The 21530-nt window shown below is 35.8% G+C and overlaps 1 protein-coding gene and 1 pseudogene across 1 annotated transcript; both read left to right on the top strand.

The window, feature by feature from the left end:
* Positions 1-4: 4 nt before the first annotated feature.
* LOC107721756 (dual specificity protein phosphatase 14-like) lies at positions 5-5228 on the top strand (annotated as a pseudogene).
* A 2265-nt stretch (positions 5229-7493) lies between these two features.
* Positions 7494-17871, top strand: LOC107721722 (NACHT, LRR and PYD domains-containing protein 3-like). Its single transcript, XM_016529874.1, has 11 exons — positions 7494-7646; positions 8433-8494; positions 8884-9132; positions 10999-11043; positions 11215-12931; positions 13227-13310; positions 13430-13513; positions 15822-16082; positions 16893-16979; positions 17416-17535; positions 17759-17871. The coding sequence occupies exons 2-11, from the start codon at positions 8476-8478 to the stop codon at positions 17775-17777; spliced, it is 2685 nt and encodes an 894-aa protein (XP_016385360.1). The 5' UTR covers positions 7494-7646; positions 8433-8475; the 3' UTR covers positions 17778-17871.
* Positions 17872-21530: the final 3659 nt, after the last annotated feature.

Below are 21530 nucleotides of genomic sequence, written 5' to 3'. Positions count from 1 at the left end.
CCTGATAACTGTGCAAAAGACCTCGCTCCTGGCTTGACTTCATACGGGTCAGCGTCTAGACTGCAGCAAGCTTGAATAGAAAAATCCCTGAATAGAGAATATCCAAGCGCGCTCTGCAGTGAATCGCTTGTATCACTACAAACTCGGATATTGCTGTGTGAAAGTGCTCTAAACAGATTCAGTTCTGAAACCCAATGGGTTTTACTTTCTGTAGTAACTAATGGTTCTAAAGGGGAAGGTGGAGAGGATTGTAGACATGAGTAACCAGGCCTTACACAGCAGGCTAATGCTGGAAGCATCTCAATGTAAACTTATGATTGCAAAGGCTAATTGTTCGTTGTTGTTGTTGTTGTTGTTGTTGTTTTAGCTAAACAGTTGAAGGTTGTCCTGTCCTGCTTTTCACACAGTTCACATTGTGCATATCCAAATTCTTATTTTAAGAGTCATTAATGTCTGTATTTAAGATGCCTGTGTGTATTATTCATACTTTTTCTGCCTGTATCCTCACCAATACATCATTTTGTATTTGGACTTGTATGTTTAAGTGGTCAGCTGACATCTGTAGAAGTCCACATGTGACATCACTGCTTGCTTGCTCTGCCACTGTTACTGATCAGCCAATCAGTTTAGCAGAATATTGGTGTGCACAGGCTTATGTTTCATACCTTAATAACTTACATCTCTTTGAGGACATTGCAGACATTTGTTGCTTGATTTGAATTTAAGTTCGATTTTTTTTTGTGTGTGTGTGGAGGACACAAGTCATAATTAGGATCATTATTATTCAAGCTAGCCATAAATATTATTGTTTAGACTTTACACTCCTGATGAATGCTTATGAATTGTGAATTACAGGACATGACAACCTTCAGTATCACTTTCAACTGTATTGCTTTCTGGGTGTTTTGTACCTTTAAGCGACGTCACAAGGACCATTAAGAGGGCAGTTGTTATTAGCCCTAAATTCTTCCCTTTTCAGTGCATGAAGGATAATTAATTTACGTTCATGGGGAATGCCACACATTTAATGAAACTTAAAATAAAAAATAACTAATTTTTTTTATTACTGTGTAATAGTAACTCCACTCCGACTTATTGACAGAGAATTCCACCAATGGACAAAGGCGCTGGATCATTCCAACAGTACAAGGTGTTTTTTGGAAGATTCTGGTTGAAGGAAAAGAGTGAGAGGGGATGAAATTACTGATGACACTTTCTTTCTGGATGAACTGCATGACAAGTATGTGTGATTAAAACAATATTCTGAAACATTATGTGTCTTTCTTGTGTTTTTTGGGGTGGGTGGGGGGGGACTTGTTTACTTATCATTTTGATTGCATCATGACTACATAAGTCTACAACATGGTGATCACGCATTCGATATTCATGTAGATGACTGATTTTTTTTTTTTTTTTGCCATTCACTCAGATTTTTATCTGCCATTTTTATTCATTAAAAATGTATATCTCTAAAATATAAAAACATGTTATATTTGTGAACAGTTGCATTGTTATTGTCACAAAATTAAAAAAGTGGAGAGAAAAAAAAGGTAAAGGTAATTTGTTTTTTGTTTAGGTTTTTTTGCTCTCTGTCGATTTTGGAGCATGACAGCATAATTACATTAAATTGGAATAAAAAAACATGTTTATTTAGTTAAATAGTTATTTTTATTTATTTTAAAGGTTTGGAAAGACGGGGTCACTGGTGAGTTTTATTTTTGGATGTTTTTTATATTATCTTCCTGAGAACCAGAAAAAAAGTTTTGTGAACATTTTTTTATGTCATTACATTGGTTGGAGCATTAGAAACAAATGGAGAAAAAATATATTTTATTCATATTTTATTCTATGTCCTTTGTAGAGGACGCCAGGACTAAGTTATTCAAAAATAAATAAATAGACATGAAAAGGCATGTATAGGCAAAAACTGTGTTTTATTTTTTCATTCACCAATACATTTTTAGGTTTCAGGCTATTTTTAGCCAAACTTTGTACAAAGATGATTCTCAACTATGTAAGATATAACAATGATTTGATATACTACTGTACTTTATGGAATATGTGCGTAAAATGTCCATAAATTGGTATTCTATACATTGCATCTAGTTTGCATATTAATGTGTTCTTGGGGTAAACCATAATGAAAAATAGAAGTGTAATAATGGGAGAATAACTTGGCAACATTTTCATAAGAATATCTCACATTTCATAGGAATATTGATCTATAATTTCCCTATTGACTTGTTTTTCCCCAAAATACCATTTGTCCTGGTGTCTTCTACAGAAGACATGAAAATTATGCCCTGCTGTGTTTCATAACAAAATGTCATATTCCGATTTGAAACCCCATAACGTTTTTCTGAGATGTTTATTTACGACAAACAATTAGAAAATTAGCCATATTTAAATGATAATTACAAAACATTATCATATTTCCCTAAGAGTGCTAAATTTGATAATTCTGTCAATATCAGTCATAGGCTATTTAAAGACCAAATAGAGGGAGTGTTTATGATCAAACCTCCAAACATTTGATATCCCTAACAAGCCCTGAATGTGCTCCGTACAGGACATCCAGACTTAAAACTGTGGCATGTATGGTCTCAGAGAAATTCACTAAAATATAATGTCCTCTACAGAGGACAAAAGTCTATGCCTGGGTCCCAGGAGGGTTTATATGATATTTTTGGATCCCTTTAAGAAAACACATGCAGTACCAATATGTGTCCACTGGGGCTCTCGTCCTGTCGACAGGCTGCTGCTGCTGCATGCCATTGGGGGGACCGTGGCCAATAATGGGAGATGGTCCTCACTGCAGAAGATCCAGGGGGCGTGGTTGGATCCTGATCCAACTCCTCCCACCTTACATATACCTAAATCTACCCGTCTCCACCCCCTGATCCCTAAACCCACCCATCTCCACCCCTAAACCTACCAATCTCCACCCCCTAGATGTGGATCCAACCACGCCCCCTGAATCTTGTGTTCTGCAGTGAGGGGCTACTGAATAATGGCGAAAATCGTTCATGTAACATACGGATTATTCTTTATTCTATGAGAAATATTTAAGGCTACAGCGATTTTTAAGGCTACAGAACTGAGGTACTAAAACTGTGATATTATTCCATGCCAAAGCCAAAGGAAAGATTGAATGGAAGTGCTATCGCATTCCTCGCTCTAAGGTAAACTACAGTTTGCATGGTTAAAATTGCCTGCTGTCAGTTAGAGCGCTATAGAGCTGTTGCGTGATTTCTATAGCCTACAACAGTGTCCTTCAATGCTATGTTTTCAGACTTACTGATGTCAAGGACTCCCAAAAATGTTGATCCAATTGTGAAGGGATCCTAAATCCTCTTCCTAAAATATAAAGACAGCCATATATTTTAATATATATAAAAAACATTTATACTGTGGTAATATTTATACTGGAAAGAAAATAGTAATACATGTTGTATTATAAAGAGAGCTAAATTAAGTAATTGTTTCCTAAATTAAATAATTAACTTTTATTTTGTCATTGTACTGAAGCAAATTAAAATATTATTTTAAATATTTACTTTAATAAGTTGATAGCATATCTGATTAACAACTTTTTATTGCAGATCAACACAAACATTCTTTTTTAACAAAGCTATATGTTTATTTTCTCAAATGTTTTCTGACCAGTGTTTTTTTTTTTTAAATATTACCTATTATCAAGTTTGGTGAATTTAAATATAAACAAAATACTTATATCCAGCATATTTTGCCAGAATCTTGAGTGCACAAGTAAACTTTGACAACCCTAAAAAAAATTTCTTTAAATATCTCCTAGCACCCCCTTGCGGCCCCCAGTTTGAAAACACCTTCTTGTTCTTGTTGAAAAACTTCAAGGGTTACTCCACCCCAAAATTAAAATGTTGTCATTAATCACTTACCCCCATGCCGTGTGGTGCGGCTGACAGACAAGTAGAACAGTATACGCAGTTTGCGTTCAGTGGATACTCTCCAAAATGGCGCTACGGTGAGGCGGAGGAGACGAATTGTTGAATAAAGTGGTTATTTTTGTTTTCTTGGCGTACAAAAAGTATTCTCGTCACTTCATGAAATTCAGATTGACCCTCTGATGGCAGATGGACTATTTTGATGATGTCTTTCATACTTTTCTGGACCTTGACAGTGTTATTTTCTTGGCAGTCAATGGGACAGTCACAAGCCTCCCGGTTTTTATCCAAAATATCTTAAATTGTGTTCCGAAGACGAACGAAGCTTTTACGGGTTTGGAACGACATGGGGGTAAGTGATTAATGACAAAATTTTCATTTTGGGGTGGAGTAACCCTTTCACTTTCTAATTCTTGTATAAGTACATGCATTTGTATAAGCTCACATTAATTGAGATTAATTGAGTATTTGTACTTTTAAAACCTTTTTATTTAATTATAAGGCTTTGCATGAGAAATATACTTATTGTGTATTTCAGATTATTTCATTCTAGAAATTATGTAATTTTAATCACTTTTAATTTATTATTTCTCCCTTATGGTCACAGTGATGATCTCTCAGATCACCCCCAGTCTGTACCTGAGTGGAGTGGAGGCCCTGAATCAGTCAGCGCTGGAGCACAGAGGCGTCACTTTGCTGGTGAACGCCTGCGCTGAATACCCCTGTCCTGAGTATCAGGGGGTGAAATGCGTTTGGGTGCCGGTGGAGGACCGTCCTCACGCTTCTCTGGAGCAGCACGTTGACAGCGTGGCTTGAGCAGATCCAGCAGAACCACACTGGAAGCTCGCTGGTGTTCTGCTCGGCTGGGAGAAGCAGGTCTCCGGCTCTTATCATGGCGTATCTCATGCGCTTTGAGGGACTCTCACTGCTTCAGGCTCATCAGCGGGTTCTGGCAGCACGGCCCTTCATCCAGCCAAACGCGGGCTTCTGGAGACAATTGCTTCAGTATGAGAGGAAACTGACCCACAGCAACAGCATCAGGATGGTGGCCACCTCACAGGGCGTCCTACCTGAGGCCATCCAGCTCACACAGGACTCGTCATACTGCCATAATGTATAATTATTATATATATAATTAATTATATGATTTTTTTAATGAAACAATTTATTGAACCCTTAGACAAAACGTTAAAAAAAGGTTGCATATGTTTTTTTATGTTTTGTATCATATATGATACATCAGGCTTTTATGGCACATATAGTATCATATAGTGAGAATGTGGAGCACATACTCGAGGAGGAAAAAAAACTTTATTATTCTTCTCTCCAATAAAGAAGTGAGCGATTTACTCAAAGAGATGCACAATCTGTCTGTCCCTTCCTTTGTGCAGACACAGTTGGAAGAATGGATCCTCCATGTTAGTGCAAGAAGAGATTACAATTTCTTGCCCTTCATTCTCCACTGTCTCTATGAACTCCACAAGAAGCAGTTTGTTCAGAAAACTATGGAAGCTTGGCAGGACTTAGACATGTCCCAGGGTCCACTGAGCAGGACAGACTGCTAGGCATTATTGTACTGTCTGGACTGCTGTCCTCACTTCAGAAACCTGAAACTCAACTTCATGGCTGAGGAGCTGAAGATGTTTCGACCTGTGTTTTGCAAGACCCCAGAACTAGAGTGAGTGTGCAAATCTAGTGATGCACCAAAACAGAACAGTTATTTTTAGCTTATGGCCTCTAATATGTTGGTTGACATTATAAACCAGTGTGATTAGGTTTGAACATGTTAAAGGAGAAATGCCATTTGGAAATAATGATGTATACCATACAATATATTAAAGGGGTCATATGATGCTGCTAAAAAGAACATTATTTTGTGTATTTGGTGTAATGAAATGTGTTTATGCGGTTTAAAGTTAAAAAAACACATTATTTTCCACATACTGTACATTATTGTTTCTCCTCTATGCCCCGCCTTTTTGAAACGCGTCGATTTTTACAAAGCTCATCGGTCTGAAAAAGCGAGGTGTGCTGTGATTGGCCAGCTATTCAGTGCGTTGTGATTGGCCGAATACCTCAAGCGTGAGACGGAAATGTTACGCCCCTCACCATACTGTTGATGCCGTGTCCGGCCGGAGCGACGAGACATAAACATTAAAACCCATTACAAACGAGGCATTTGTTGCATCCAGTGGGGACATAATTACTGATTATAATGACTTATACTGTCTTTTTACGCGTTGCGTTGCATTGCGCCGCGTAAACATAAAACCCTGTCTGCATTTGTGATCAGAGAAATGACAAACAACAAGTGCTAACGTTAATCCACACTGCCCAAAACTCGCGTTTGAATCAACAGTGGCAAATGATAAAAGAAAACGTACTTACGTGAGTCAGAACTGCCGGCATTTTAGTCTAACGTAACTCTCCCAGGATCAGTAAACAGTCCTCCATAAAATGTGCTGGCGATCCACAGCACTAAGTTGATGTATTTCCTCAGCGACCAGCACGGATCAGCTCTAGGCATGACGAAGCGGATATCGTCCTCTTTTGGAAGACCAAACAAAGTAGCTTCGCTTTCACAACGAAGCACACAGCGTCTTCAGGACATGGCGGCAGCGGCAACAATACTACAGTGAGAATAAAAGTTACGCCTTCTTTCTTTGCGTGAACATTTGGGCGGCGTTATGCAAATCTTCCCACATAGTGAGGTAGATATGTGGGGGCGTGTTCGAACGAGCCGTTTTAGGTAGGTGTGGCTAACTCTTAACTTTTATAAAGAATATCTCTTTGGATTTGAGTCTTTAGTCTTTGCAACTTTACAGATCTTCTTTATGCACCAAGAGCTTGTAACACTCTAAAGAGAAAGGAAAAAATGAAATCGCATCATATGACCCCTTTAATATAACTATGTATAGGGATTAAGGATTAATGTAAGTATTTAGAGAGAAATTTACCTTGATTTATTTATAAATGTAGACCAAATGTTAGTCAAAGATTTGCTGAAACAGTTGGGAAACAGTGGTGTGGCTGGTAGTTCTTGGTATAGCACTTGTTTTTTCCCTTCCACTCAATTTTAATGCTTAAACTTTAATTTGTTCATAAATTTCATTTATCTGATTTCATTTGCATTAATTTCATTGATATACTTGTTTATTGCATGTTTCAGGCTTTAGGTTTTGAGGACATACTTAGGTGTTTTTCAGTTTAAAATTAAAAGGTAAAAAAAAATGTTTTATATATATATATATATATATAGGAGGTAAACAGAGCAAAGTTTTAATCATCAAAAAAATTGTTCACGAAGGCTGTCACTTTTATTCGGATGTGACATAGGATTGCTGTATTTCAAGGAGATTTTCCTGGAGATTTTCGTTACACTAAGTTTGTTTGATTTTAACTCACACATGGCTTGCGTTAACTTGTACAACAATTTATACTATGCACGTTTAGGGCACTTTTAGGACTGCCTTCTTCAAGTTCAGGTTCAACCTGTTTCTCATGTTTCTATAACTTAGGGTCTTACGGTTCCTGCAGTTTCAACTCTAAATTGAGCTCCTTCAAGTGAAGTGAAGTTATAGCACTGTCTATCTGAAGAAAAGCAGGCGTAGAGGACAAACCTTCAGCACTGATGTTAGTTGTTTTATTTAAAAAAGATAGATCAAATATAAACCACATTACCTGGACCTGCAGAACTAGAATCCACATTTTGGGGAGGATCAGGTAACATTTTTTAAGTGCTTTCATTGCACAGATTTCTCAACAAAGAGCATACCAAAAGTCATCTAAATTCTTTTTCTTGTTTAGTGTAATTCTTTTTACTTGTTTAGTTTACAAACGTCTCTTAAATTTGACTTGTGTTATTGATGTTGCAATGCTTTCACTTCTGAAAAATACTAAAGATATAATTTCTCTTATTATGACCCTGAATGTTTCCCACGTCCTAGAATTTCGCATTTTCTAAATTATTGTATGTTATAAATTCTCTAATTGTAGTATATATTTTGGAGATTATTTGAATAGATTGAATGTTGTGGGTTGTTTTTCTTTTGTTTGTTTTTCCTGGTTAGCAAAATACAAGTCTTCGTCTGCAGTTTGAGAACTGGTTCAACTGGATCATTGAAAGGAGCTGGCTCAAAAGAAAGATGTGTTCTCTATTCAGGCACTATCAGGTCTTGGAGTGGGTCTCAAAGTTACCCATTAAACTTTGAAAAGTTTGGAAGTAAAACTGTCCTAAAATTAAAACAGTCTGTCATATTAGTCATTGTTTTGTGTACATTTTAAGTGGTTAAACTTCAAGACCCTCCTGTATCAGTACCATTTTGTTTTGTAACTGTATATTCAGAAAAAGGCCACACTTGGGTTTAAAGTGCATGTCAGAGTATTTTTTACATGCTACTTAATTTACCACATACCAATAGTGCAATCTTTAACCATGTGTCATAAAAGTTGTCTCCAACAGTCGTTAGAAGACATTTCAAACTAGGTGCATTATTTTTGGTTTCCTAGAGCACTGCTCTCTCCAACACGTCACAAACACTTTTGAGACACCATGGACCAAGACTCAGAGTGTAAGTACTGTTACTACAGCAGAATAGTCTGTGTTACACTGATTAAAAGTGAAGTGGCCCAAATAATTGTTTGCTACACTATTGAATATAGTTATTGAAAATTCAGGAATCATAAAATTATAAAAAATTATATAATTTACCATTATCAACACTCTGTAATATTATTATGTATGTTCATTTGTTAATATAATACTATGTAGGGTGCACTTGACTATTGTTTTGGACTGATCTGTTTGCAATGGAATCTGTTTGCAATGAAATTAATGTTTAAGTGTGACTTAAATGTCCAAATTACTACTGATGTTTAAAACTGCCAGTATATGCTGAATGTCTAAATTTGTGGACTTACTTCCTTGTGACCAATTATCATTTTGTCAACTCTCCACCAGGTGCACGGGTTGTGGATGAACACTGGGCGACATTTGTCCAGAGAGTAAAAATGGTGATGCCGATAGTGGACGAGCTGCGGTCACGTGGCATGCTAGAGTGGGAGCCATACTGTAAGATCAGCACAGCAGATACTAACCAGAAGAAAATGAGAGAGCTTTATGAAGTGCTGCACTCTGGTGGAGATAAGGTTAAATCTGCCTTTTATTCTCAACTGGAAAGGCAGGAGCCATGTCTGTTTAGAGACTTGGGTAAGAGCACACTAATTGGCCCATATACCATGTGAACTGTAATATGTATACTTTTACAGGTAGCATTGAAGCTCTTATAGAAAGCTTAAGTATTTCATCTTAACTTTTCATCTTGATAAATGAATTTGTTCAATTACAATTTAAATGCTTATGTTTACATTCTATGTCTATTTAAACAAATAAAAAATATGCAAAATGTGTAAGGATAGTTCACACAAAGATGACAATACTGTCATTTTCTCCCCTTCATGTTTTTCTGTGCAACACAAAAGGTTAATTTTTTTAATAATATCCTGACCTCTCCATTTCCTATAACGGAAATGAATGGGGACTGAGGCTGTAATGCTACAAAATGACACCAAATGACACAAATGGGGAAAAAAGCACCATAAAATTGGTTCATTTGATTTGTCATTAAGTCATACAATAGGGTGACCATACGTGCCATTTTCCCAGGACGCGTCCTGGGAAAATGGCACGTATGGTCACCCTATCATACAATAGATATACAATAGATCATTTGTGATGAGCAGACCAAGAGACATGCAAAAACTAAGGATGCGGTATCGGGTCCGATACTGCGATCCTGTATTCGTACTCGTAAAAATGCCCCAATACCAACACAGCGTGTGAATAGAGCTGTGTCCAGAAAAAGAAACGCCGACAACAGAACGACAGAGAGTATAATGGAGATATTAGAGATTAAGGATGTCTATGAAGTACATGTAAGTAAATAATAGAATGTTAAACATTCAATATCCACGCCTGTATAGCAGCAGCACAGATGCGCGAGCTTGTCAAGTGAATATCTCACAGACATCACTGGAAAGTTTGTAGGTCGGACGGATATTTAAAAAGCAAGTAAGTAAAATGCTCAAGTTACTAAAGTTATTTGACTGTAAGAGAGTCCCAGAGCACGCACTTCTGTTGCATGATCTTGATTTCTGTTCGCTCCATTAGCGCACGCATTTGGATTAAAACTAAATCGTAAATATAAAACAAACAAAAATTATAGGGGCATTCACTATAAACAACATTTATTTTAAACGTCAAGCATACACGACTTTATTTAAAGTGAAGCTAGCAGCCTGTGTGAAATGCGCTAGGCTGTAAGTGTCTCTCGTTCTGCGCCAATACAAACCTGTGCGCGCTGTGCATGTTTAGCTTTTACATTAAAGGCCAAAGTATATTTCGGTTTTTACTCATAAGCGAGGGTCCACGTACAGTGCACGTGACGCAAATTACATCACTAAAATAGTATGCGCGTACTCCTATAATGTATAACGAGTGGTTCCCTGCATTATTTTAGGAAAACGTTTTGTGATTGCAGTATTGAGCTGCTGCAATTGAGCAGCTCTAATGCGCCATTAAAATGAACAGGGAAAGTAACAAAAGCTTATACAAAACATTTTAACTGGTATAATTAAGTGTGGAAATAACTGAAGGAAATATCTGTTTGCTAAATGAAGCCAACTAACATGATTCATTTTTTTTTTTTTTTTTTCTGTAGCCAGTATTATTATTATTTTGATTACAAATGCTGTGAAAATACAGGTATCGGTATCGGCGAGTACCAAAAATGAAAGTATCTTAAAGGGAAAAGTATTCTTCCCTTTAAAAAGTTCAAGATGCTTACAGTGCATACAACCTAGTATTGCACCTTGTAAGAAAGTGCATATATATATGCACTTTCTTACAAGGTGCATTGTATGCATCTTGAATATATATGTAAACATATATATGTGATAGATAGATAGATAGATAGATAGATAGATAGATAGATGGATGGATGGATGGGTGGATGGATGTAAAACGTTTATAAATATATGTGAATTGTGTTAATCAGATGTATCTGATGTTCTGCAGGTTTTACTGGGCATCACACACACTTTGAAAAAACACAAACCCCAGGTGACTGACAAATTTTTATAGTAATATGTTTTAAATATTGCACTCCTTCCACCTCATAATTTAGTTGGTATCTACTGCCTGCTCTAAAATTTCTTACTATATTAGAATCAGAATTTCTAAAAAAAAAATAAAAAAAACACTTAACTATTTGAACAATTATAATTTCTACAGAAATCAGCTCAGTGATTCTCAAATATAAGAAGCAGATCTGCAGTGAATACCAGTATGTGACAGAGTATAACTCACTGCCTGGTGAATATGTGCTGCTGTCTGAGCGCTACACACAACCTCTGATCCTTCAGACACATAGAGATCAACAAGAGAGACAAGAAGAGCTCTGCTCCAGTGGAGAGAGATTCCAGCAGGTCCTCAGCTCCAGGAACAGTCATGAATCTTCCTATTTGAACTCTCTGTTCAACCCAGGTGACCACAGAATCAGTCCCAGTGCTATTATACTGCAAGGAAATTCAGGGAATGGGAAAACTTTAACTGTGCAGAAGATCATGCTGGACTGGGCATCTGATGACCTCTACAAAGAACAGTTTGATGTTGTGTTCCATTTAAAGTGTAAAGAAATAAACTGCATTTCTGGCACAAAGAGTTTGGTAGAGATCTTAAGCAACAGCTGCAGTTTAACATCAGATCAGATCTCACAGATAATACAGCATTCACCAGAGAAGGTGCTGTTCATCATTGATGGATTTGATGAGCTGAGACTCACACAGGACATTTATCACATGTCACCAAACACTGATCCGATTCAAAAAGCTCCACCTGAAGTCACTCTTTGTGCCCTGCTTAGGGGTCAAATCCTGCCAGAGTCCTTCCTGCTGGTCACCACCAGATCTACAGCTACAGACACACTGGGTAAACTGCTCAAAGGACCTCAACGTTTCACTGAGATTATGGGATTCTCTGAGATGGGGGTGGAGGAGTACTTTCAGAAGTTCTTCCAGAATGAGGAACTCTTCAGGAAAGCCTATGAATATGTTAAAGCAAATGAAACTCTCATCACCGCCTGCTCCATCCCTGTCATCTGCTGGATCATCTGCACAACTATCAAGGAACGATTTGAAGTTGGTGCAGATGTAACAAGTGGACTGGAAACCACCACCTCCATCTACTTTGACTTTGTGTCCACTCTACTGGAGCATCACTGCCAGGGTTTGAGTCAGTCTGCCCCGAGCCTGCTGAGGAGTCTGGGTCAGCTGGCAGAGAGAGGGATGCTGGAAGAACAAGTCCTGTTTGATGAGGAAAGTGTAAATGAAATGGTTTCAGACCCTGCTGGCAATCCATTCCTGTGCAAGTTCCTCTTTAAGAGAAGAATCAGCCAGGAGACGATGTTCAGTTTCATGCATCTCAGCTTTCAGGAGTTCTTCACTGCTCTCTACTATGTCCTTCTGGAAGAAGAAGAGTCCCAGAGGAAAGTGAGAGAGCTATTATCCAAGAATTCATCTGAATATTCTCCTTATGCACATCCTCCACGTTTTGCAGCTGTGGTGCAGTTTGCTTTTGGTCTGTTGAATAAGGATGTGAGACGCACACTAAGGAAAAAACATGGTCTGGTTGTTCATCCAAATGCACAGACCCATCTGAAGAAATGGATTTTGGAAGAATTTCGAACTGATTATCCAATTATGGATAGAACACTGTTTTGGCTTCACTGTCTCTATGAACTCCATGAAGCAGACTTTGTGAAAGAAGTTATGGAAGCCCGGAATAAGATCAGTCTAAGTGATGTATCACTGAAAAGTATAGACTGCTGGGCCCTGCTGTACTGCTCTCAGTGCTGTCACAGCATGAACGAACTGTATATCACTGACTCCGCATTGACATGTAAAACGTTGTCTATGATTCTGCCTGCACTCCCCAATTTTAAGAATTTAACGTAAGTGCTTTGATCCAAAACAGATCCTACATTGATCATGCTTTTATCTATTGATCAGGTATTCCTAATGTAAAAATCTTAAAACTGTGAAACTGATGAAAGTTTAAACTTGGCTGACATTAGTTTATTTCTGTATAAAATCTCTGAAGGTAAATTTTCCACGCTGAATTCAACTATTCAAATTTGTACACAGATACATTTTTTTAAATGTGTCATTACATTTTTATTGTTTGTAATTGCAAGTTTGTCTTGATTATTTAGTCTGTACAGTAATGTTCTGGATTTGATTTTGAAGGTTTCATCTTGTAGATCTATCAGACTCTTTCCTTGTTGAACTGATGTGTGCTCTTGTGAGAAGACAGACCCTGAGCTCACTGAGGTAATGTCTTTTTAAAACCACTGACTCAAAATACATTTAATGTATTTTATGCACACATGCACTATCATCCTTCAGTGTGCTTTACTTTAAGTTAATGTTTTTTATGATTTGATTTGCAGTCTTTCTCCTGACAGCTACACTATAGGTTGTTGGAGTTGTTCGGTCTCCTCACTTGACCTGTCACTCAGTGAAGAAATATGCAGGTAAAGGAAAAGTGAACTGTTAGGTAACATTTTACATTAAGGTTCCCTTTGTAAAGGGTTTATAAAGGTGTTCATTAATGACTAATAACTAGTTTACAAATACATTATAAATAATTGATAATGAGTTATGAATAAAAAGGGTGATTTTAATGCAATAGCTATCAAATAGTGAGCGATTTTTTAACTCATGTTATAAATGCTTAATAAATATATTCATACTTATTTCATTTAAAACCAGATTCATGATTTATTTCATGATGCAGCACAAAATAGACTATTATGAGACTGTCATGACTCGTGTTACTTTACTTACTGTGTTGCTTACCAGCTGCTCTGTATCTTATCCATGATGCCTATCCACAGCAAAGTATAAAACTGATTTTGTTTATCGAAAGGAAATTATCAAACTTTTTTTCTTAAAACACATAAGAGCACAACCATAACTTGATGAGATATTAATTAGTTATAACTTTATGTGGTTTATTAGGTACCTGTGAACCTTAATGTAGGGTGGTCCATTTATAGATGTATAGAGATATAGATGAATTATAGATGTTAATAACCTGTGAAAGTGAACCTTGATGTAAAGTGGACACACAAATCATTTATTTATTAATTATTAATGCACAAAGATGGCATTTTTCTGGTGAAATGTATTTTATTTTTTATTTTTTTTAATTGTTGATGAATTATTACTTTTTTATTGGTGATTAATTATTTCAGTAAACACAACTTTAAATTTGAAACAAAAAAGATTAAACTTTTCTTTTACAGCACATTGGAAACTTACAAAGCATGGCTTCTCATGAAAAGTGTCTTTTATGTTCTGTAACAGTGCTTTCCATCATTGTTTTTAAAATTACAAAACTGTTAAATTAGACAAAAGAGTAAATACATAGGTGCCTTTATTCAGCGTGTATTTATCAAATTTTTGGTTTATAGATATGATGCTTGGTTATAATTTGGTGGAATACTTGATTGTTTCTCTGAATTGTGTAATCTGAGTTTACTTGCATAAGACACTTTTCATGAGAAGTCATGCTTAATACATTTCCAATGCGCTTTAAAAAAAATTAATCTCTTTTTTTCAAGTTTAAAGCTGTCTTTACTGTGCATCTACAATTAAATACATTTCACCTCAAAAAACTCTCTTCTGTTTGTGCATTAATAATTAATAAACAAATTATTTATGTGTGTCCACTTTACATTAAGGTTCGCTTTCACAGGTTACTAGCGTTCATAACTCATGGAAAAATGGTGTCCACTTTATATTAAGGTTCATGGGTAACTAATATTGGAATTAAATTTAAATTTAAATTCTTGATTAATATCTCATCAAGTTAAGGTTGTCCTCTTATGTTTTTTTTTGTTTTTTTTTAAGAAATAAAGTTTGATAATTTCATTCAGTTTTTATACATTGCAGTGGATAGGCATCATGACCTTTTGCAGAGTATCATGGGTAAGATACAGAGCAGCTTCAAGCAACGTAGCAAGAAAAGTAAGGGTGCTCCGATCAGGATTTCTGGAGCCGATCACCGATCGTCAATCACAGGAAGCAGTATCTGCAGATACGATCACTGATACCGATCCTTTTGAAGCCTACTTTTTATCATTAATTATTTATAGTGATGCTCCAATCAGGATTTTTCAGAAATTCATTCAGGGCCTGAATTTCTTTTTTGAAAATGGGGGGAAATCTTTTCAAAAATATATAATTATCTCACCTAAATGTTTAATAATACAGTGCACTTTTGTTTTTTGTTGCTTTACAATGGGGCAATTGTTGCACAATAGCTTACACACAGCACAAGCCTGATTTCGTGAGCTGTATGTGAGGTAAACTTCCCAAAGCGATTATCAGCCGATAGCGATCGGTAGCAGATCAATCGGAGCACCCCTAAGGAAAAGTGAGAGTCATGAGATATAGCCTAGCTAAATGAGAGAACCACAAATACAACACCCTTCAGTCTCACTATAATTCTCTATTTATTTGCTGCATCAGGGAATAAATCAGGGATCTGGTTTTAAGTGAAGTAAGTATGAATAAATATATTTATTAAGCATTTATACCATGCGAAAAAAAATCGCTCACTATTTGGCAGGTATTGCGTTAAAATCACCCTTTTTATTCATGCAGTTATAACTGTTTATCACTGATTTATAATGCATTTGTAAATGAGTTATTAGTCATTAATGAACACCGTTATAAACCCTTTACAAAGGGAACCTTAATGTAAAGTGTTACTCTTGTTGGTTTTTAGACACAATAACACTGATGCCAGTTTTTCTTTCTTTTTTTTCTTTTTAGTATCTGCATAAGCACTTTTTGTGAAGACGCTGCACCATCTTTTCTAACATTGAGTCTCACCTTGCCACGCTCAGTGCTAATCAGCATCGACTGGACCAATATTCAGATACTTCACCAAAGGAATTTAGATGCATTAATGCATTTTCTCAGTTCTTTCTCTGAACTGAAAAAGTTAAAACTGAAAATAGGCTGTCTGACAAAGAAGTGTGCTCTTTGGACCCTTCAGATCATCCAGAACCTCCCCAGTGTAACAGAACTCTTGTAAGAAAATAATCTTCTATATGAATTTGTCAGTTTTTAGGAAGAACAGTGTAGCACATAATTCAAGTGATAGTTCACCCAAAAATGTTGTTACAACCTATGACTTCTTTCTTCTGCGTAAGGTGAAATAAGATATTTTAAAGGATGGTGGTGTGACAAACAGTTTCAGTTCCCGTTGACTTCCATTGTATGGAAAGGAAATCAATGGGAACTGAAACAATATTCTTACCAATATTATTCAAAATATGTTCTTGTGTGTCCACAAAAGAAAGAAAGTCATACCGGTTTGGAACAAAATGTAGCTGAGTAAATGATGACAGAATTGTAATTTTTGAGTGAACAATCTCTACAAAACATTACCACATTTCATTCAGTGAGTTTCAGTATGAATGAAAGTGAGATTACACACTGATTACACACACAGTCACTCATTAGTGAGGTATAAAGTTCCTAAAATAGACAAAATTGTTTAGTAAACAAAACATTTTTAAAAGCCACTTCGAAAGAACTGTTGTAATTTTATCTTGCAAGCAGATGCAAATGAAATACCCCAATTGGTAGTACATGGCTCTCATCCATTTTAATCGTTATGGAATTATTTAAATTAGGGATGCACCGATACCGATACTGGTATCGGTATCGGGCCCGATACTGGCCTCCTGTCCTCGTATTGGTAGTACATGGCTCTCATCCATTTTAATCGTTATGGAATTATTTAAATGAATGTGTGGAAAGCAAAGTATTAAGTATGGTATTATCAGTCCCTAAAATCGAAATCATTTTATCTGCATAATGTGTATCCACATCTAGGGTAGATGCTGACTTTTTACTGGAGGAGGTAATCAAGGTGTTGCAGAGGTCCTACACAAGACCAGCCTGTATTATGGGAGTTCACGGGTTTGTATTGTTTTATCATCATACTTTTTGCACCAATACATGTGCTGGTCAGTCTTTTTCATGCATTTTCATGGAGACTAGAGTTGTCAAATTTGAAAAAGAACACCATGAAAGAAAAAAACACCATGGAAGTGGTCTATCTATATGACTTGTGTGGCATATTTTGTGTCTTCTGAAGTCACAAAACCTCTTTGTGAGGAACAAACCAAAAGTTTGAGAATTGTTATTCATAAATGTATTTTTCTTTACATCCACCCTAGATTTCTTAGATCATTAGCAGTAAATAACTTAACTTTGGGCCTGTTTCTTACACAAATTATTGTTATAATGATCATTATACTTAATTATATATATATATAATTTATATTAAATGCAAATGTCAGGTTTGTTTAAGACTATGTAGTGATGCTGTGCTTTGTGCTTTCTGGTTACAAAGGTTTATATGCAATAAACAGTCTCAAAAATGCACAAACCATAATGACTGGCATCGGAGATGCAACCAGAAAGTGACGGTTCATCTGAATTCCCAGGGCTTTTCTATGGAGAATGAGCGAACGTAAGTTAAGACTACCACAAATGCACCAATGACAATGTAATATGGCACTATGCAGCCATCATCAACACAAAAGATGAACTTTTTATGACTTTTTTTGAGCATTGGATATGAAATGTACATGTTTTAAGAGCTATAGCATATGATTATAGTGTAGATATATACTGGTTGACTTTGTATATAGACATATTTATCATGTGTTTTATCTTGTCTCTCCATTTCTAAGGCCCTTGTTTTGGGACTAATGGTACAGCTTGGTAAATGGTAGAAAACTGCAAAAGCAGCATCGTTACCTAGAGCTGAGGATTGGAATGAAGACAGCAACTAAATCAATCTAAAGTGCATTTACAGTCGGTGTTGAATTGTAATCGCAATTGTTTCAAATCACCTTTACAGAGTTTTAGTATTGTATTTAAGTATCCCTTGTTTTTTTGACTGTAAGAGTTTTTGCCATGAAGATGAAGCCTGAGATGCTTACATGGCATTAAAATCTATACTATAGTTTTATGATATTGATGCTTAATTGTCCACATTTAACAGTTAAGAGCTGAGTGATAGTATAGTTTATTTGTGAATACAATATAAATAATCAAGAAATTAAGATTTGCCATAGCATATATCATTAGCAATTCAATTTGAATATTGTATGTATCAGAAAAAAAAACTGGATATAGTAGTTGTAAGTTGGGGTTATTCATTTATGGTGTGATATAGAGGATTATGAAACTGTAAGGGATTGTACAATTTATTACAATTTGGTGTATATCACTGCCTGTATAAATGACAAGGTTTAAGATTTTGGTCACTTCACCCTGGTCAGTTGAACAAAACCGGCATAATATAAAGTACATAATACAAAATCTTTAGTCCCAAAGTGTGCAAGTCAAAGGCAATTGTGGCAAGGAATGAAAAACTCCATATGAACTTGGATAATATAGAAGAAAAACCTTGGGAGAAACCAGGCTACACCAGGGGGCAGTTCTCCTCTGGATATGCATTCAAAATATAGTGTAAGTAATTCAGCAGATAAGTTACTATATGCAGGTGTAATAGCATGTTCTCATTATTGCACAAATGATCAATGTTGGACACTTTATTTTACACTGTTGGTGTCTACCAGAGCTATATTAAAATCTGTAATGTATGTGTTTTCACAGTAATGAAACTTAAAAAACTAATAAAACTAGTAAAACATAAAAGCAAAGTCTCTGTCTCTGTATGTTCATTTGCATCAATCAAGAATTAGAGGAAGGTAGGATACAACTTCAAGGAACCCTTCACCCAAAAGTGAAAAATGTCATTTGCACACCTTTGTTTCAAACCTGTACGATTTGCTTCTGAGGTAAAATTTTGTGGTTCAGATTCCTTTTTCCCAAGAATATCCTCCCCCTCCCAGTAGATTTTTTGAGCTACTTTTTATTGAAGAACAATTCTTGAAACTTCTGGAAACACAAAAAGAATTGAGGTTAATTTACCAATATCGACACTCCCAGTTTCACTATAATTTATATAATTATAGTGACCAAAATGATCACAGTTATCAAAGATAGCATCTTATTAGATTATATTTTTGTTTACACATGGTAAAATATGTTTACTGTAGTGGTAACCATGGAAATCTACAAATACTAAGGTCTATTCTTGCAGAAAACAAACTGAAATGGACTTCTTTGGCAGTACGTGTAACTTTTTCTAAACATTTTCTCTCATGGTTTTGGGTAACATGATTCTATCAGTCAAGACTAGAGAATTTATGTTAATCTTTCAAGTTTATTTTTATTCTGTGGACTAAAAGTACAAGAAAAACAACCTTTGTCTACAGAAAGATTTGGCTTAATTTACATTTAAGCAAAAAGTTAAGCCAAATCTGCTCTTCAGCTGTGCATTAATTATAAAATTATTTATTAATTACTGTAACAGTAATGTTAGCCTACATTTTAGATCACATTATATTACCTACTTTTTTCCTTTGTCACCAAGAGTTTCGCACTAACCAGAACATTTCCAGAGCTCATGCTGGGCTAAACGTCAACACTGCAGCTCGGAGTGGAAGCAATGTTACAGAACCTATATTCACTAATAACACAATACATTAATTACATAATGCACCTGGTAAGGTTTTTTTTATGTAGACAGAAGCGGACAATATTCGCTATAAGTTTTCTGATAATATGTATTCACTATTTTCATGTGCTAAACACAAGTGCTGAAATATGTAAACTGTTTTAAAGTATATCAGATATCTGCAAATACAGTTGTACTAATGTTGTATAGTTTCATATTTGTAATTGATTTAGCTACTGAAAATCTGTACGTAAACGTGTTCTGCAGGTTTCACTGGCGATCGCACATACTCTGAAGAAACACCAAAAGCCAATTAACATCAGAAAAACGGTCTATGATTCTTCCTGTACTCCACAAGTTTGAGAGTTTAAGATGAGCACTTCAAAACAAACCCTCAGTGAACATATACAGTAAGCAGTTTATGTACATAATAATCTCTTACTTACCTGGATGCCAACTTTTGCTATGTTTATGTAGGCTATTAGTATTTAGCATGCTAATGCGTGTATTGATCTTACACAATTCATTCAATTCAAATGCACTTAGTTTATCTGAGGCATCTGCTTAGTTACAGCTAGAGTTAGTGTCAGTAATAAATGTATTTCCTTTATAAGAAACATAAGTTACTAGGAAAATTGTTACATTGGTTTGATGACACCTTTCTCCATTTTTAAGGGCACTGTTTCAATACTAAGCTACAGATCGAGAACTTGGACTAAATGTAACGGTGGCAGTTGTACTGTACAGTCCTGTGGATGACAATTCAGAGCGTAGTTTGGATCGATGTCTCTTCATTAAAACAATGTAATAGATATTCATGTCAGCATGTTAACATATAAGTTAGAAAATGGAATTTGTCAAATATATTATGTAATTTTTTTTCATCCCTACTGGCTGGTTGTTTTTATAAGAATATTATCAATATTTTCTGCTACTGTGTTGTTGACATTTATGTATTGTTGAGATGTAACAACATGGATACGCATGCGCTGTCCGTGTTAAATAGTTATCGTTGTAAAAATCTGTTGAAGTATTACATTTATACATAACTGTTGCAAGGTTTACTAGCCATGCCTTTCCTTTATAGCGTAATTATTTTATAGATTTGTGGGATTTTGTTCTTCAATGTTGATAAAAACCATTTCCTCTTGCTTAAAAATTGTGCGCACATGGTTTGTTGTGGCACTGGGACCTATAGGGCCTCGTTTATCAAGCAAGATTTTATAAATAAATAACATTTCAGATCTCCGCCTTGTAAACGCCCCCTAGTTAAAGGAATAGCTCACCCAAAAATGAAAATTTTGTCATCATTTACTCACCCTCATGTCGTTCCAAAACTGTACGAGTTTATGTTAAACACAAAAGAAGATATTTTGAAGAACCAAACAGTTGTTGGTTCCCATTGACTCCCATAGTACGGAAAGAAATACTATGGAAGTCGATGGGGACCATCAACTGTTTGATTATCAGCATTCTTCAAAATATGTTCAGTTTTATGTTCAACGTAAGAAAGAACTCATACAGGGTTGGAACGACATTAGGGTGAGTAAATTACTTTTCATTTTTGGGTGAACTATCCCTTTAATGTCATTAACATAAAAGAGCACCAGTCAACTTCCAAATCCTTTACTTGAGAATGACAAGCGGCAAGAATCGCTTAAATTTTCAAATACCTGCAGAACTTCAGCAGCAGTCAGAAACAAATAATGCAAACGTGTGGGAAAAAAACCTCAACAATCCTGCAGGTAAACAACATCAAGATCATTTTTTAAAACTTGGAAATATTGACATCATATAGATATTTTTTTTTATAACTTTCACTATAACAGCAGCATTTCCCATGATAAGGCCTGTCTGGAAAGCAAAACAGCTTTTCCTAAATTACTGATATGACTGAAACATCTCATCACTACAAATACTTGTTCTACAGTCTA

Source organism: Sinocyclocheilus rhinocerous, unplaced genomic scaffold, assembly GCF_001515625.1.
Source record: "Sinocyclocheilus rhinocerous isolate Xijiao unplaced genomic scaffold, SAMN03320098_v1.1 scaffold1112, whole genome shotgun sequence".
Lineage (NCBI taxonomy): Eukaryota > Metazoa > Chordata > Actinopteri > Cypriniformes > Cyprinidae > Sinocyclocheilus > Sinocyclocheilus rhinocerous.
The sequence above is the reverse complement of the archived record's forward strand: the minus strand, read 5'-3'. Positions and strand labels throughout refer to the sequence as shown.

Bases quoted from the DNA above. Each gene is read 5' to 3' on its own strand.
- LOC107721722 (XM_016529874.1), top strand. The intron at 12,932-13,226 runs GTAAGTGCTTTG...TTGATTTTGAAG, and splicing joins CCCAATTTTAAGAATTTAAC to GTTTCATCTTGTAGATCTAT. The intron at 16,980-17,415 runs GTTTGTATTGTT...CTGGTTACAAAG, and splicing joins TGTATTATGGGAGTTCACGG to GTTTATATGCAATAAACAGT.